A 15938-nucleotide genomic window follows, 5' to 3' on the forward strand; every position below is an offset into this window, starting at 1 on the left:
TTTATGTAGTTATGTAGGTTTTTTTTGTGGCCTATTAATGGACCTGGAAGTGAAATACATGTCCATGTCAGAAGTAAGGTGTTGGACAGTTTTAGTCTTAAAAGAGCTTGTGAATTTTTTTCTTGATGCATGTATAGGATGATGATGCAAGGATCCTGAAATATACCTGCTGTTTGTGTTAATATTCAAAATAAATGTTTGAGTTTTTTTCAACTTTAGTTCAGTGGGTGGAATTTTTTTTTGACAGTTGAGCCCTTTTGTTTTATGTTTTGCAAACCTTATGGAGTTGGTGGCACAAAGTTGTAGTATGAAGGAATGAGTAAAAATGTATTCAATAGGTTACTTTTTCATGAGGTCATTATTGCGTTATTCAAAAATAATGCACAATGTAGATGAGCTGTATAAGTTGAATTTTGGGCCATTCATTTTAGTTATTAGTTATTAGAAAACTGAGCAGCAAGTTAATTGAATTCTCTTAGTCGAACAGGTATCTGCAATGTTGGAAAGTAAATCACACCATCACTTTTTTGGTTCAAGTAATCAAGCTGATTCATGCAAAGGGAGGTAGCAAAAACTACAAATCTGGATCACCAACCAATTAAGTCACATGCGGCGGAGGAGCGGTGAGAGATCGTGGCGGAGGTGTGGCAAATGAGGGTACGGGGCCCAGAAAAGCCAGGGGTAGCACGGGCCAGCACACACTGCAATATGCATAAGCACGAGGTCTGTGCAGCAGAGCAGGTCTCCAGTTGTCCAAGTTCACCCTTGCTACTGGATAAAGGCCTAGCTCTGTAAAGCCCGTGTGGTGGCTGATGTGCAATGGTCACAACACGTTTAAAAAAAATTGAATTGGAGTTCAGGACTGGAATATCGGGTCCTTCATTGAAACATCTGAATCCATGTGGAAGCAAGTCATCCTCGTTAGAGGGACCGCCTATGATGATTTGAAGGCTACCAATCAGGAACGAGTAACGGCAGCAAAATAAACCAATAAATTGCTCAAACTTTTCCCCAAATTATTTTGTTGCCATGTTTCCTCAGTGAGCCAACTATTTACAAGTTACAAATACTCAGGCCTATCCTTTGTTCCTTGGTTCAGTTCTGCACTTTGCTCTATCCCCAAATTCCATTGGAGTACTCCAGTTCCATTGTCTGCCCTCTTGATTATGCCGATGCTTCAGTCACTTAAACTTTGAGAGCCTTGTTCCACTGAGGTCTCATACCAATGCCCTCCAAGAACCGACATCACTCACTTTACTTCCATACCCCAGGCTGTTCCCTCCTAGTCACCTGCTTAATCCCTCTCATGTGCTAGTCCCATCCACTGCTTTCTGCTCTCTGTCCCAGCTATAGTTTCTTTCATTTACATGTGTTACACCAGCTTGATCATGGCACCCTCCCCTGACCCAGTACATCTTGCCTGACATTTCCTCCTTAATCTGGACATTAACAAATGTAAAACATAGAAATTGCTAACTTCAAGAAAGGAACATGTGATTTCAATACAAAGATTGGAATCAATACAGAAGAGGTAGGAGACAGAGTGAAGGACAGACTTGGAAATACCATCTGGCAGAGAGTTAGACAGTAAGAAATTTCATTCATGTGCCTTGCAAAGTGCTTTTCGGCCAATAAAATATTTCTGAAATGTAAGCAAACAATAGCTAGTTTTCACAGTGAGGCCCTACAAATAGCAAAGTGATGAATGACAAGTTAACATTTTGTTGTTTGAGGGCTGTATGTTGACCAGGACGCTGGGAGAACTTCCTCCCCTTCGAAAAAGTGCAAATCAGTCTTGTGTACACAAACAGGCAGACGTGATCTCAGTTTAACATCTCGTCTGAAAGGCGGTACCTTCAACAATGCAATATTCTGTCATTATTGCACTGAAATGTAAACCTTGATTATGTGGTCAAGTCCTCGAGTGAGACTTGAACCCACAACCTTGTGATTTATAGTCGAGAATGATACTATTGAACCAAATTATACATACAATGAGAACAGTACACAATTGCTATGAAGAAACCAGAAAAGATTAATAGGTAAACAAAGACTGGAAGAAAGCAGCGGAGAAACAATTATTGAAAAAAAATCACTTTTTTCTGCTAAAGCCATGGGACATCAATTGTATTCTATCTGTTTGGATGGAGATAAGGAAGAATAAGGGGAAAAAGTTGCTGGTGGGTGTAGTCTATAGGCCCCCTAACAGTAGCTGCACTGTTGGACGGAGTATAAATCAAGAAATAATGGAGGCTTGTAAAAAAGGAATGACAATAATCATGGGCAATTTTAACCTTCATATTGATTGGACAAAGCAAATTGGCCAGGGTAACCTTGAGGAAGAGTTCATAGAGTGTATCCGGGATAGTTTCCTTGAACAATACATTGTGGAACCAACCAGGGAGCAGGCATTCTTAGATCTGGGACTGTGTAATGAGACAGGATTAATAAATGATCTCGTAGTAAAGGATCCCTCTAGGAATGAGTGACCATAACATGATTGAATTTCAAATTCACTTGGAGGGTGAGAAAGTTGGATCTTAAACCAATGTCCTAAGCTTAAATGAAGGAAACTACAAAGATATCAGGGCAGAGTTCGAGAAGGAATTTCTTCTCCCAGAGGGTTGTAAATCTGTGGAATTCTCTGCCCAAGGAGGCAGTTGAGGCCAGCTCATTGAATGTATTCAAATCACAGATAGATAGATTTTTAACCAATAAGGGAATTCAGGGTTATGGGGAGCGGGCGGGTAAGTGGAGCTGAGTCCACGGCCAGATCAGCCATGATCTTGTTGAATGGCGGAGCAGACACGAGGGGCTAGATGGCCTACTCCTATTCCTAATTCTTATGTTCTTATGAGTTGGCTAAAGTGTAAGGCAGTTGATGAGTGGTGGCAGACATTTTAAGGAGAAATTTCATAACTCGCATCAAAAATGTATCCCAATGAGAAGGAAAGACTAAGAGAATGGATAACTATCTGTGGCTAACTAAGGAAATAAGGGATGGTATCAAATTGAAAACAAGGGCATACAATGTAGACAAGACTAGTGGGAGGCCAGAGGATTGGGAAACTTTTAAAAGCCAGCAAAGAATGATTAAAAAATTGAATGAGACGTAAGATCGATTATGAAAGCAAACTACCACGAAATTTAAAAACAGATTGTAAGAGTTTCTACAGGTATGTAAAAAGGAAAAGAAACATAGAAATTTACAGCGCAGAAGGAGGCCATTCCAGCCCATCATGTCCGCGCCGGCCGACAAAGCGCCACACAGCTCTTGGTCAGCAGCCCTAAGGGTTACATATAAACCTATGAACACTGACAGAAAGGCAAAGAGAACCCAGCCCAACCAATCCGCCTCACCACAACTGCGACACCCCTTATACTAAAACATTCTACACTCTACCCCAACCAGAGCCATGTGATCTCCTCGGAAAGGCAAAAACCAGATAAAAACCCAGGCCAATTTAGGGAGAGAAAATCTGGGAAAATTCCTTTCCGACCCATCCAGGCGATCGAAACTAGTCCAGATCATCACCCTGGCCATATTCTATTCCCTGCAATACTTAGCATTATATCTGCTCCGTTCCACAAAAGGTCATCCAGTCTAATCCCAATTACCAGCTCTAGGTCCGTAACCCTGCAGGTTACTGCACTTGAAATAAATTTTAGTTAGTAAATTAATTTAAGGGTTATGTCATGGCAGGAGAGCTCGGACCAGTGTCATGCTCCTCCTGTGCTATGTGGGAAAGTGCCCCTGACTACGATGTGTGCGGGAAGTGTGTTCAGCTGCAGCTCCTGACAGACCGCATGACGGCACTGGAGCTGCGGATGGACTCACTCTGGAGCATGTGTGATGCTGAGAATGTTGTGGATAGCACATTTAGTGAGTTGGTCACACTGCAGGTAAAGGTTAGGATAGATAGTGAATGGGTGACCAAGAAACAAGGAAGAGCAGGAAGGTAGTGCAGGAGTCCCCTGCAGTCATCTCCCTCCAAAACAGATGCACTGTTTTGAATACTGTTGGGAGAGATGACTTACCCAGTGGAAGGCACCAGCAGCCAGGTTCATGGCACCATGGGTGGCTCTGCTGCACAGAAGGGCGGGAAAAAGAGTGGGAGAGCTATAGTGATAGGGGGACTCTGTTGTAAGGGGAATAGATCGGAGTTTCTGCGGCTGCAACCGAGACTCCAGAATGGCATGTTGCCTCCCTGGTGCAAGGATCAAGGATGTCTTGGAGTGGCTGCAGAGCATTCTGGAGAGGGAGGGTGAACAGCCAGTTGTTGTGGTACATGTAGGTACCAACGATATAGGTAAGAAGCAGGAAGAGGTCCTACAAGCTGAATTTAGGGAGCTAGGAGTTAAATTAAAAAGTAGGACCTCAAAGGTAGTAATCTCTGGATTGCTACCGTTCCACGTGCTAGTCAGAGTAGAGGGAGCAGGATAGTTAGAATAAATACATGGCTTGAGCAGTGGTGCAAGAGGGAGGGATTCAAATTCCTGGGACATTGGAACCAGTTCTGGGGGAAGTGGGGCCTGTACAAAAGGGACGGTCTGCACTTGGGCAGGACTGGAACTGATGTCCTAGGGGTAACATTTGCTAATGCAGTTTGGGAGTGTTTAAACTAATATGGCAGGGGGATGGGAACCTGTGCAGCGAGACAAGGTGAGGAGTCAGAAACAGATGGTAGAAAGGTAAAAAGCAATAGTGGAAGGCCGAGTAAACAAAGGCAAGAAACAAAAAGGACCACACTACATCATAATTCTAAAAAGACAAAGGGTGCTAAAAAAACAAGCTTGAAGGCTTTGTGTCTTAATGCAAGGAGTATCCGTAATAAGGTGAATGAATTAACTGTGCAAATAGATGTTAACAGATATGATGTGATTGGGATTACAGAGATGTGGCTCCAGGATGATCAGGGCTGGGAACTCAACATCCAAGGGTATTCAACATTCAGGAAGGATAGAATAAAAGGAAAAGGAGTAGGGTAGCAATACTGGTTAAAGAGGAGATTAATGCAATAGTTAGGAAGGACATTAGCTTGGATGATATGGAATCTATATGGGTGGAACTGCAGAACACCAGAAGGGCAAAAAACGTTAGTGGGAGTTGTGTACAGACCTCCAAACAGTAGTAGTGATGTTGGGGAAGGCATCAAACAGGAAATTAGGGGTGCATGCAATAAAGGTGCAGCAGTTATCATGGGTTAATATGCATATAGATTGGGCTAACCAAACTGGAAGCAATACGGTGGAGGAGGATTTCCTGGAGTGCATAAGGAATGGTTTTCTAGACCAATATGTCGAGGATCCAACAAGGGGGAGGCCATCTTCGACTGGGTGTTGTGCAATGAGAGCAGATTAATTAGCAATCTCGTTGTGCAAGGCCCCTTTGGGAAGAGTGACCATAATATGGTGGAATTCTACATTAGGATGGAGAATGAAACAGTTAATTCAGAGACCATGGTCCAGAACTTAAAGAAGGGTAACTTTGAAGGTTTGAGGCGTGAATTGGCTTGGATAGATTGGCGAATGATACTTAAGGGGTTGACAGTGGATGGGCAATGGCAGACATTTAGAGACCACATGGATGAACTACAACAATTGTACATTCCTGTCTGGCGTAAAAATAAAAAAGGGAGGTGGCTCAACCGTGGCTATGAAGGGAAATCAGGGATAGTATTGAAGCCAAGGAAGCGGCATACAAATTGGCCAGAAATAGCAGCGAACCCGGGGACTGGGAGAAATTTAGAACTCAGCAGAGGAGGACAAAGGGTTTGATTAGGGCAGGGAAAATAGAGTACAAGAGGAAGCTTGCAGGGAACATTTAAAAGGACTGCAAAATCTTCTATAGATATGTAAAGAGAAAAAGGTTAGTAAAGACAAACGTAGGTCCCCTGCAGTCAGAATCAGGGGAAGTCATAATGGGGAACAAAGAAATGGCAGACCAATTGAACAAGTACTTTGGTTCGGTATTCACTAAGGAGGACACACGCAACCTTCCGGATATAAAAGGGGTCAGAGGGTCTAGTAAGGAGGAGGAACTGAGGGAAATCCTTATTAGTCGGGAAATTGTGTTGGGGAAATTGATGGGATTGAAGGCCGATAAATCCCCAGGGCCTGATGGACTGCATCCCAGAGTACTTAAGGAGGTGGCCTTGGAAACAGTGGATGCATTGATGGTCATTCTCCAACATTCCATAGATTCTGGATCAGTTCCTATGGAGTGGAGGGTAGCCAATGTAACCCCACTTTTTAAAAAAGGAGGGAGAGAGAAAACAGGGAATTATAGACCGGTCAGCCTGACAACGATAGTGGGTAAAATGATGGAATCAATTATTAAGGATTTGGAAAGAGGTGACATGATAGGTCCAAGTCAGCATGGATTTGTGAAAGGGAAATCATGCTTGACAAATCTTCTGGAATTTTTTGAGGATGTTTCCAGTAGAGTGGACAAGGGAGAACCAGTTGATGTGGTATATTTGGACTTTCAGAAGGCTTTCGACAAGGTCCCACACAGATTAATGTGCAGTTAAAGCACATGGGATTGGGGGTAGTGTGCTGACATGGATTGAGAACTGGTTGTCAGACAGGAAGCAAAGAGTAGGAGTAAATGGGTACTTTTCAGAATGGCAGGCAGTGACTAGTGGGGTACCGCAAGGTTCTGTGCTGGGGCCCCAGCTGTTTACATTGTACATTAATGATTTAGACGAGGGGATTAAATATAGTATTTCCAAATTTGCGGATGACACTAAGTTGGGTGGCAATGTGAGCTGCGAGGAGGATGCTATGAGGCTGCAGAGTGACTTGGATAGGTTAGGTGAGTGGGCAAATGCATGGCAGATGAAGTATAATGTGGATAAATGTGAAGTTATCCACTTTGGTTGTAAAAACAGAGACAGAGACTATTATCTGAATGGTGACAGATTAGGAAAAGGGGAGGTGCAACGAGACCTGGGTGTCATGGTACATCAGTCATTGAAGGTTGGCATGCAGGTACAGCAGGCGGTTAAGAAAACAAATGGCATGTTGGCCTTCATAGCGAGGGGATTTGAGTACTGGGGCAGGGAGGTGTTGCTACAGTTGTACAGGGCCTTGGTGAGACCACACCTGGAGTATTGTGTACAGTTTTGGTCTCCTAACTTGAGGAAGGACATTCTTGCTATTGAGGGCGTGCAGCGAAGATTCACCAGACTGATTCCCGGGATGACAGGACTGACATATCAAGAAAGACTGGATCAACTGGGCTTGTATTCACTGGAGTTCAGAAGAATGAGAGGGGATCTCATAGAAACGTTTAAAATTCTGACGGGTTTAGACAGGTTAGATGCAGGAATAATTTTCCCAATGTTGGGGAAGTCCAGAACCAGGGGTCACAGTCTAAGGATAAGGGGTAAGCCATTTAGGACCGAGATGAGGAGAAACTTCTTCAACCAGAGAGTGGTGAACCTGTGGAATTCCCTACCACAGGAAGTTGTTGAGGCCAATTCACTAAATATATTCAAAAAGGAGTTAGATGTAGTCCTTACTATTAGGGGGATCAAGGGGTATGACGAGAAAGCAGTTGCATGTTCAACCAGGAACTCATTGAATGGCGGTGCAGGCTCGAAGGACCGAATGGCCTACTCCTGCACATATTTTCATTGTTTCTGTGGGCCAACCATCTCAAAAGTAGTGAGGATTTCTGCATCCACCACTCATCCAGGCAGCGAGTTCCAGATCCCCACAACCCTTTGCATAAAGAAGCCCCCCCTCAAATCCCCTCTAAATTTTCCACCAACCACCTTAAAACTATGCCCCCTCATAATAGACCCCTCCACCAATGGAAATAGACCCTTACTATCCACTATGTCCAGGCCCCTCAATATTTTGTACACCTCAATGAGGTCTCCTCTCAACCTCTTCTGTAAAAATGAGAATAAACCCAGCCTATCCAATCTGTCCTCACAACTAAGATTCTCCATTCCAGGCAGCATTCTCGTAAATCTCCTCTGCACCTTCTCCAGCGCAATCATATCCTTCCTATAATATGGCGACCAGAACTGCACGCAATACTCCAGCTGTGGCCGAACCAAAGTATTATACAATTTAAGCATAACCTTCCTGCTCTTATATTCTATGCCTCAGCCAATAAAGGCAAGCATTCCGTATGCCTTCTTAACCACCTTATCCACCTGGCCTGCTACTTTCATCTATACTATTAAGTGGCCTACCGCTTAATGTGTATACCCTTTCCTTATTCGCCCTCCCAAAGTGCAGCACCTCACACTTCTTGAATTAAATTCCATTTGCAACTGCTCTGTCCACCTGACCAGTAGTTTGATATCCTCCTGCAGCCCATGACTTTCCTCTTCATTATTAACCACACAGCCAATTTTAGTGTCGTCTGCAAACTTCTTAATTATACTCTCTATATTCAAATCTAAATCGTTGATATATACCACAAAAAGAGTCCCAGTACTGAGCCCTGTGAAACCCCACTGGAAACATCCTTCCAGTCACAAAAACATCCATCAATCATTGCCCTTTGCTTCCTACCTCCAAGTCAATTTTGGATCCAACTTGACACTTTGCCCAGTATTCCATGGGCTTTAACCTTCAAGACCAGTCAACCATGTGGGACCTTACCAAAAGCTTTGCTAAAGTCCATCGTACGCACTACCCTCATCGATCCTCTTGGTTACCTCCTCAAAAAATTCAATCAGGTTAGTCAGACACAATCTTCCCTTAACAAATCCGTGCTAACCATTCCAAATTCATCCTTGCCTTTTCAAATGCAGATTTATCCTGTCTTTCAGGATTTTTTTCCAATAATTTTCCCACCACTGAGGTTAGGCTACAGGCCTGTAAACACTCGGCCTATCCCTTTCTCCCTTCTTAAACAAGGGTACGACATTAGCAGTCCTCCAATCCTCCGGCACCATGCCCAGATCCAAAGAGGACTTGAAAATGGTGGTCAAGGCCGCTGCTATTTCCTCTTTTACTTCACTCAACAGCCTGGGATGCATTTCATTCAGGCCGAGGGACTTATCTACTTTTAAAGCTACTAAACCCCTTAATACTTCCTCTCTCACTATTTATTTCATCCAGAATATCTCTCTCTTCCTCGATTGCAGTATCTGCATTGCCCCTTTTCTTTGTGAAAACAGATGTAAAGTATTCGTTAAGAACCCTCCGAATATCTTCCGCCTCCACACAAAGACTACCCTCATGGTCTCTAATAGGCCCTACCTGTTCTTTAGTTACCCTCTTGCTCTTAATATATTTAAAGAACATCTTGGAGTTTTCCTTAATTTTACTGGCCAAAAATTTCTCGTGTGCTCTCTCTTAGCTTTCCGAATATCCTTTTTTAAATTTGCCTCTTAACTCTCTATATTCCTCAAGATTCTATAAGCGTCCCTTTTTTTTCTTAATCCTCCCCTGTAAGTCCCTAGACATCCAAGGGGCTCGAATTATTTTTTCCAGCTTTTTCTTTAAGGGCACATGGTTGGCCTGAGCCTTCCGGATCTTAAATGCCTCCCACTGTTCCGACACTGATTTACCCACAAGTAGCTGTTTCCAGTCCACATGGCCAAATCATTCTTTAACTTAGCAAAATTAGCTTTGCTCAATTTGGAACTTTTATTCCAGGTTTATTCTTGTCCTTATCCATAACCATCTTGAATCTGACTGAATTATGGTCACTGGCACCCATGTGCTCCCCCACTAATACCCCTTCAACCTGCCCAGCTTCATTCCCCAAAATTAAATCCAAGACCTCCCCCTCATGTTGGGCTTGCTACATACTGATTAAAAAAGTTCTCTTGAATGCATTTCAAGAATTCCGCACCCTCTATACCCTTCACACTAAATTTGTCCCAATCTATATTTGGAAAGTTAAAATCCCCTATTATTACTACCCTAGGTTTTTGGACTTCACAGTAATTTGCCTACATATTTGCTCCACTATCTCACTCGCACTGTTTGGGGGTCTAAAATACACACCCAGCATTGTGATCGCCCCTTTTTTATTTTTCAATTCGACCCATATGGCCTCATTTGATGATCCCTCTAACATATCATCCCTCCTCACCGCTGTAATATTTTCTTTAATCAGTACTGCAACCCCTCCCCCTTTTTACCCCCCTCTCTTTTTCTTGTCTAAAAATCCTGTAGCCAGGAATATTGATCTGCCAAACCTACCCCTCTTTCAGCCATGTTTCTGTAATGGCTATTATGTCATACTCCCAAGTGTCTGTCTGTGCTCTTAGCTCATCAGCCTTATTCGCTATACTCCTTGCATTAAAGTATGTACCATTCAGTACAGGAAGACCTGTGGCTAAAGTAAATGTTGGTCCCCGAGAGGATGAGAGTGGGGAAATAATGATGGAGAACAGAGAAATGGCAGAGACGTTGAACAAATATTTTGTGTCATGGTAGAAGACACTAAAAACATCCCAATAGTGAATAATCAAGGGACTATCGGGAGGGAGGAACTTAATACAATCACTATCACTAATGAAGTCATACTCAGTAAAATAATGTGACTAAAGGCGGACAAGTCCCCTGGACCTGATGGCTTACATCCTAGGGTCTTAAAAGAAGTGGCTGCAGAGATAGTGGATGCATTGGTTGCAATCTACCAAAATTCCCAAGATTGCGGAGGTCCCAGCGCATTGGAAAACCGCAAATGTATCGGCCTGTTTAAAAGTTGGAAACATGGAAACATAGAAAATAGGTGCAGGAGCAGGCCATTCGGCCCTTCGAGCCTGCACCACCATTCAATATGATCATGGCTGATCATGCAACTTCAGTACCCCACTCCTGCCTTCTCTCCATACCCCCTGATCCCTTTAGCAGTACGGGCCACATCGAACTCCCTTTTGAATATATCCAATGAACTGGACTCAACAACTTTCTATGGTGGAGAATTCCATAGGTTCACAATTCTTTGGGTGAAAAAGTTTCTCCTCATCTCAGTCCTAGATGGCTTCCCCCTTATCCTTAGACTGTGTCCCCTAGTTCTGGATTTCCTCAACATCGGGAACATTCTTCCTGCATCTAACCTGTCCAATCCCGTCAGCATTTTATTTGTTTCTATGAGATCCCCCCCTCATTCTTCTAAATGCCATTGAATATAAGCCTAGTCGATCCAGTCTTCATATGTCAGTCCTGTCATCCCAGGCATCAGCCTGGTGAACCTTCGCTGCACTCCCTCAAAAGCAAGAATGTCCTTCCTCAGATTAGGAGACCAAAACTGTACACAATATTCAAGGTGTGGCCTCACCAAGGCCCTGTACAACTGTAGCAAGACCTCCCTGCTCCTGTACTCAAATCCTCTCGCTATGAAGGCCAACATGCCATTTGCATTCTTTACTGCCTGCTATACCTGCATGCCAGCTTTCAATGACTGATATACCATGACACCCAAGTCTCATTGCACCTCCCCTTTTCCTAATCTGTCACCATTCAGATAATAATCTGTCTTCCTGTTTTTGCCACCAAAGTGGATAACCTCACACTTATCCATATTATACTGCATCTGCCATGCATTTGCCCACTCACCTAACCTGTCCAAGTCACCCTGCAGCCTCTTAGCATCCTCCTCACAGCTCACACTGCCACCCAACTTAGTGTCATCTGCAAACTTGGAGATATTACATTCAATTTCTTCATCTAAATCAATAAATATTGTAAATAGCTGGGTCCCAGCACTGAACCTTGCGGTACCCCACTAGTCACTGCCTGCCATTCTGAAAAGGACCCATTTATTCCCACTCTTTGCTTCCTGTCTGCTAACCAGTTCTCTATCCACATTAATACATTACCCCCAATCCCATATGCCTTAATTTTGCACACTAATCTCTTGTGTGGGACCTTGTCAAAAGCCTTTTGAAAGTCCAAATACACCACATTCACTGGTTCTCCCTTGTCCACTCTACTAGTTACATCCTCAAAAATTTTTAGAAGATTTGTCGATCATGATTTCTCTTTCATAAATCCATGCTGACTTGGTCCAATCCTGTCACTACTTTCCAAATGTGCTGCTATTTCATCTTTAATAATTGATTCCAGTATTTTCCCCACTACCGATGTCAGGCGAATCGGTCTATAATTCCCTGTTTTCTCTCTCCCTCCTTTATTAAAAAGTGGGGTTACATTAGCTACCCTCCAATCCACAGGAACTGATCCAGAGTCCATTGAATGTTGGAAAATGACCACCAATGCATCTACTATTTCTTGGGCCACTTCCTTAAGTACTCTGGGATGCAGACCATCAGGCCCTGGGGATTTATCGGCCTTCAATCCCATCAATTTCCCTAACACCATTTTCTGACTAATAAGGATTTCCCTCAGTTCCTCCTCCTTGCTAGACCCTCGGTCCCCTAGTATTTTCGTGAGGTTATTCGTGTCTTCCTTAGTGAAGACAGAACCAAAGTATTTGTTCAATTGGTCTGCCATTTCCTTGTTCCCCATTATGAATTCACCTCTTTTTGACTGCAAGGGACTTACATTAGTCTTCACTAATCTTTTTCTCTTTACATATCTATAGAAGCTTTTGCAGTCAAGTTTTTATGTTCCCTGCAAGCTTACTCTCATACTCTATTTTCTCCCTCCTAATTAAACCCTTAGTCCTTCTCTGCTGAATTCTAAATTTCTCCCAGTCCTCAGGTTTGCTGCTTTTTCTGGCTAATTTATATGCCTTTTCCTTGGATTTAACACTATCCCTAATTTCCTTTGTTAGCCACGGTTGAACCACCTTTCCCGTTTTATTTTTTTGCCAGACAGGGATGTACAATTGTTGTAGTTCATCCATGTGATATTTAAATGTCTGCCATTGCCTATCCACTGTCACCCTTTTAAGTATAATTCGCCAGTCCATCCTCGCCAGTTGACGTCTCATACCATCGAAGTTACCTTTCTTTAAATTCAGGACCCTAGTCTCTAAATTAACTGTGTCACTCTCCATCTTAATGAAGAATTCTACCATATTATGGTCGCTCTTCCCCAAGGGGTCTCGCATGACAAGATTGCTAATTATAGACCAGTTAGCCTAACATCTGTCGTTGGGAAAATACTGGATTCCATTATTAAGGAAGCAGTCGTGGGACATTTGGAAAAGCATAATTCAATCAAGCAGCGTCAGCACGGTTTTATGAAAGGGTAATCATGTTTGACAAATTTGCTGGAATTCTTTGAAGATGTAACAAGCAGGGTGGATAAAGGGGAACCAGTGAATGTGGTATATTTGGATTTCCAAAAGGTGCCACATAAAAGGTTACTGCACAAGATAAAAGTTTACGGGGTTGGCAAACAGAAAACCGAGTTGGGATAAATGGGTTATTTTTCGGTTGGCAAACAGTAACTAATGGGATGTTGCAGGGAATTAAGGGTTATGGGGAGCGGGCGGGTAAGTAGAGCTGAGTCCACGGCCAGATCAGCCATGATCTTGTTGAATGGCGGAGCAGGCTCAAGGGGCTAGATGGCGTACTCCTGTTCCTAATTCTTATGTTCTTATGTTCTTATGCAGGGATCGGTGTTGGGTCCTCAACTATTTACAATCTATATTAATGACTTTGATGAAGGGACCGAGTGTAATGTAACCAAGTTTGCTGATGATACAAGATGGATGGGAAAGCAAGTTGTGAGGAGGACACACAGAATCTGCAAAGGGCTATAGACAGGCTAAGTGAGGGGGCAAAAATTTGGCAGATGGAGTATAATGTGGGAAAATGTGAGGTTATCCACTTTGGCAAAAAAAATAGAAAAGTTAATTATAATTTAAATGGAGAAAAATTGTAAAGTGCTGCAGTACTTGGGTATCCTTGTGCATGAAACACCAAAAGTTAGTATGCAGGTACAACAAGTAATCAGGAAGGCAAATGGAATGTTGGCCTTTATTGCAGGGGGAATATAGTATAAAAGCAGACTGCTACAACTGTACAGTGTATTGATGAGGCCACACCGAGAGGACTGCATACAGTTTTTGGTCTCCATATTTAAGAAAGGATATACTTGCATTGGAGGCTGTTCAGAGAAGGTTCAGTAGGTTGATTCTGGCAATAAGGGGGTTGACTTATGAAGATAGGTTGAGTCGGTTGGGCCTATACTCATTGGAGTTCAGAAGAATGAGAGGTGAACTTATCGAAACATGTAAGATAATGAGGGGGCTCGACAAGGTGGATGCAGAGAGGATATTTCCACTCATAGGGGAAACTAAAACTAGGGGACATAGTCTCAGAATAAGGGGCTGCCCATTTTAAACTGAGATGAGGAGGAATTTCTGCTGAGGGTTGTAAATTTATGGAATTCTCTTGCCCCAGAGAGCTGTGGAGGCTAAGTCATTGAATATATTTAAGGCAGAGATAGACAGATTTTTGAGCGATACGGGAATAAAGGGTTATGGAGAGCGGGCTGGGAAGTGGAGCTGAATCCATGATCAGATCAGCCATGATATTAAATGGCGGAGCAGGTTCGAGGGGCCAGCTGGCCTACTCCTATTTCTTATGTTATATAATTGTGTATTTCCTAGTATCACCCAATGTATTATGTAACATTCCTGTCCTAAGTTAGTTTTACTTGTCAGAAATAATGCTAGTGTTAAGTAAAAATTAATTTGATCAGTTTCTGTGCTGGTTGCTTCATTTGATTTCGTTGGATGTTACAACACAGAGGCTATTCGGCCCACCACGCCTGTGCCGGCTCTTTTTAAGAGCCATCCAATTAGTCCCACTCGCCTGCTCTTTCCCATAGTACTGCAATTTTTCCTTTTCAGGTATATATCCAATTCTCTTGGAAGTTACTATTGAATCTGCAGTGCATTCCTGATCATGACTCAGAGTAAAAAATATTCTTATCTCCCCTTTTGCCAATTATCTTAAATCTGTGTTCTTTGGATACTGACCTGTCCTCCAGTTGAAAAGGTTTTTCCCTATCTACTCTATAAAACTCCTAATTTTTAATACCTATATTAAATTTCCCCTTCTCCTCCTCTGCCCTAAGGAGAACTATCCCAGCTTCTTTAGTCTCTCCACATAATTTCATTTATTTTTGAATTCATTTGAGGTCATGTTATTGTTGTTAACAATCTTGTCCCCTTATGTTTTATATCTAAGGACTATCAATGGTAATCTGTAAGTAGTCTTAAAAGTATTTTGAACTCCAGGCTTTTTCTGTGGGCCTCAACAAATGTTACTGCAATATGACTTGATTAAGTGTGATCAAGTGACATGGAACAATGGGAACATTAAAATCTTAAATCTGTTGCCATTCACTGTACCCAATAATTGTCATTTTTTTCAGTTGCAATCTGACATTCTTTTTATCTGTTCCAGATAACACTACAGTAGAAAAACTTCGTGCTATTTGCTTGGATCATGCAAAGCTTGGTGAGAGCAGCCTCAGTCCAAACCTTGACTCCCTTTTCTTTGGACAATCTGCCTCGCAGGTGTTATACCTAACTGAGGTGTGTAATGCAGTTCGTTTCCAGTTATGATGCAGCATTGCACAAAAGACTAAAAATATTTTTCATAAAGGGGATAGAGAGGCATGAACTAGGACATGGCATTTGAGTGACTTTGTGGTTTAGACTGGGGTGCAGCTCCTTTGAATGATTGAAATCACTGCGAGAATTCTGTAACCCCATTCTGATGTATTTTCTTTGCACTCCTATATGATGTCCAGAGAAGAACAAAATTATTACTTGCGTTAATGCTTTGAAGCATTCGTCCTCTCTCATAATCTTAGCTACTATTTTGTTTTCAAATCCGTTTCCCTGTGCTTGCGAACCTGCTAAGAGAATTATGTAGACATTGTAATTTTTTTAAATTCTCATTTACAAGTAAGATACATTTTTCAACAATGTTGCAGTTTCTTTGGGAAACTGTAATATAATATGTATATACCAGTCCCTTATAGGTTTCTTGGGTGCAGTTCAGTTCCAGTATGGTCAGGTACGCACA

General features: G+C 42.5%; 1 protein-coding gene across 1 annotated transcript in view; it reads left to right on the plus strand.

Annotated features, from left to right (window-relative positions):
• usp9 (ubiquitin specific peptidase 9) overlaps positions 1-15938 on the plus strand; it is a 275233-nt gene that overhangs the window by 116905 nt on the left and 142390 nt on the right. Inside the window, 1 exon segment of the mRNA XM_070892701.1 lies at positions 15312-15442. Coding sequence (XP_070748802.1) covers positions 15312-15442 — 131 coding nt within the window.

Source organism: Pristiophorus japonicus, chromosome 11, assembly GCF_044704955.1.
Source record: "Pristiophorus japonicus isolate sPriJap1 chromosome 11, sPriJap1.hap1, whole genome shotgun sequence".
Lineage (NCBI taxonomy): Eukaryota > Metazoa > Chordata > Chondrichthyes > Pristiophoridae > Pristiophorus > Pristiophorus japonicus.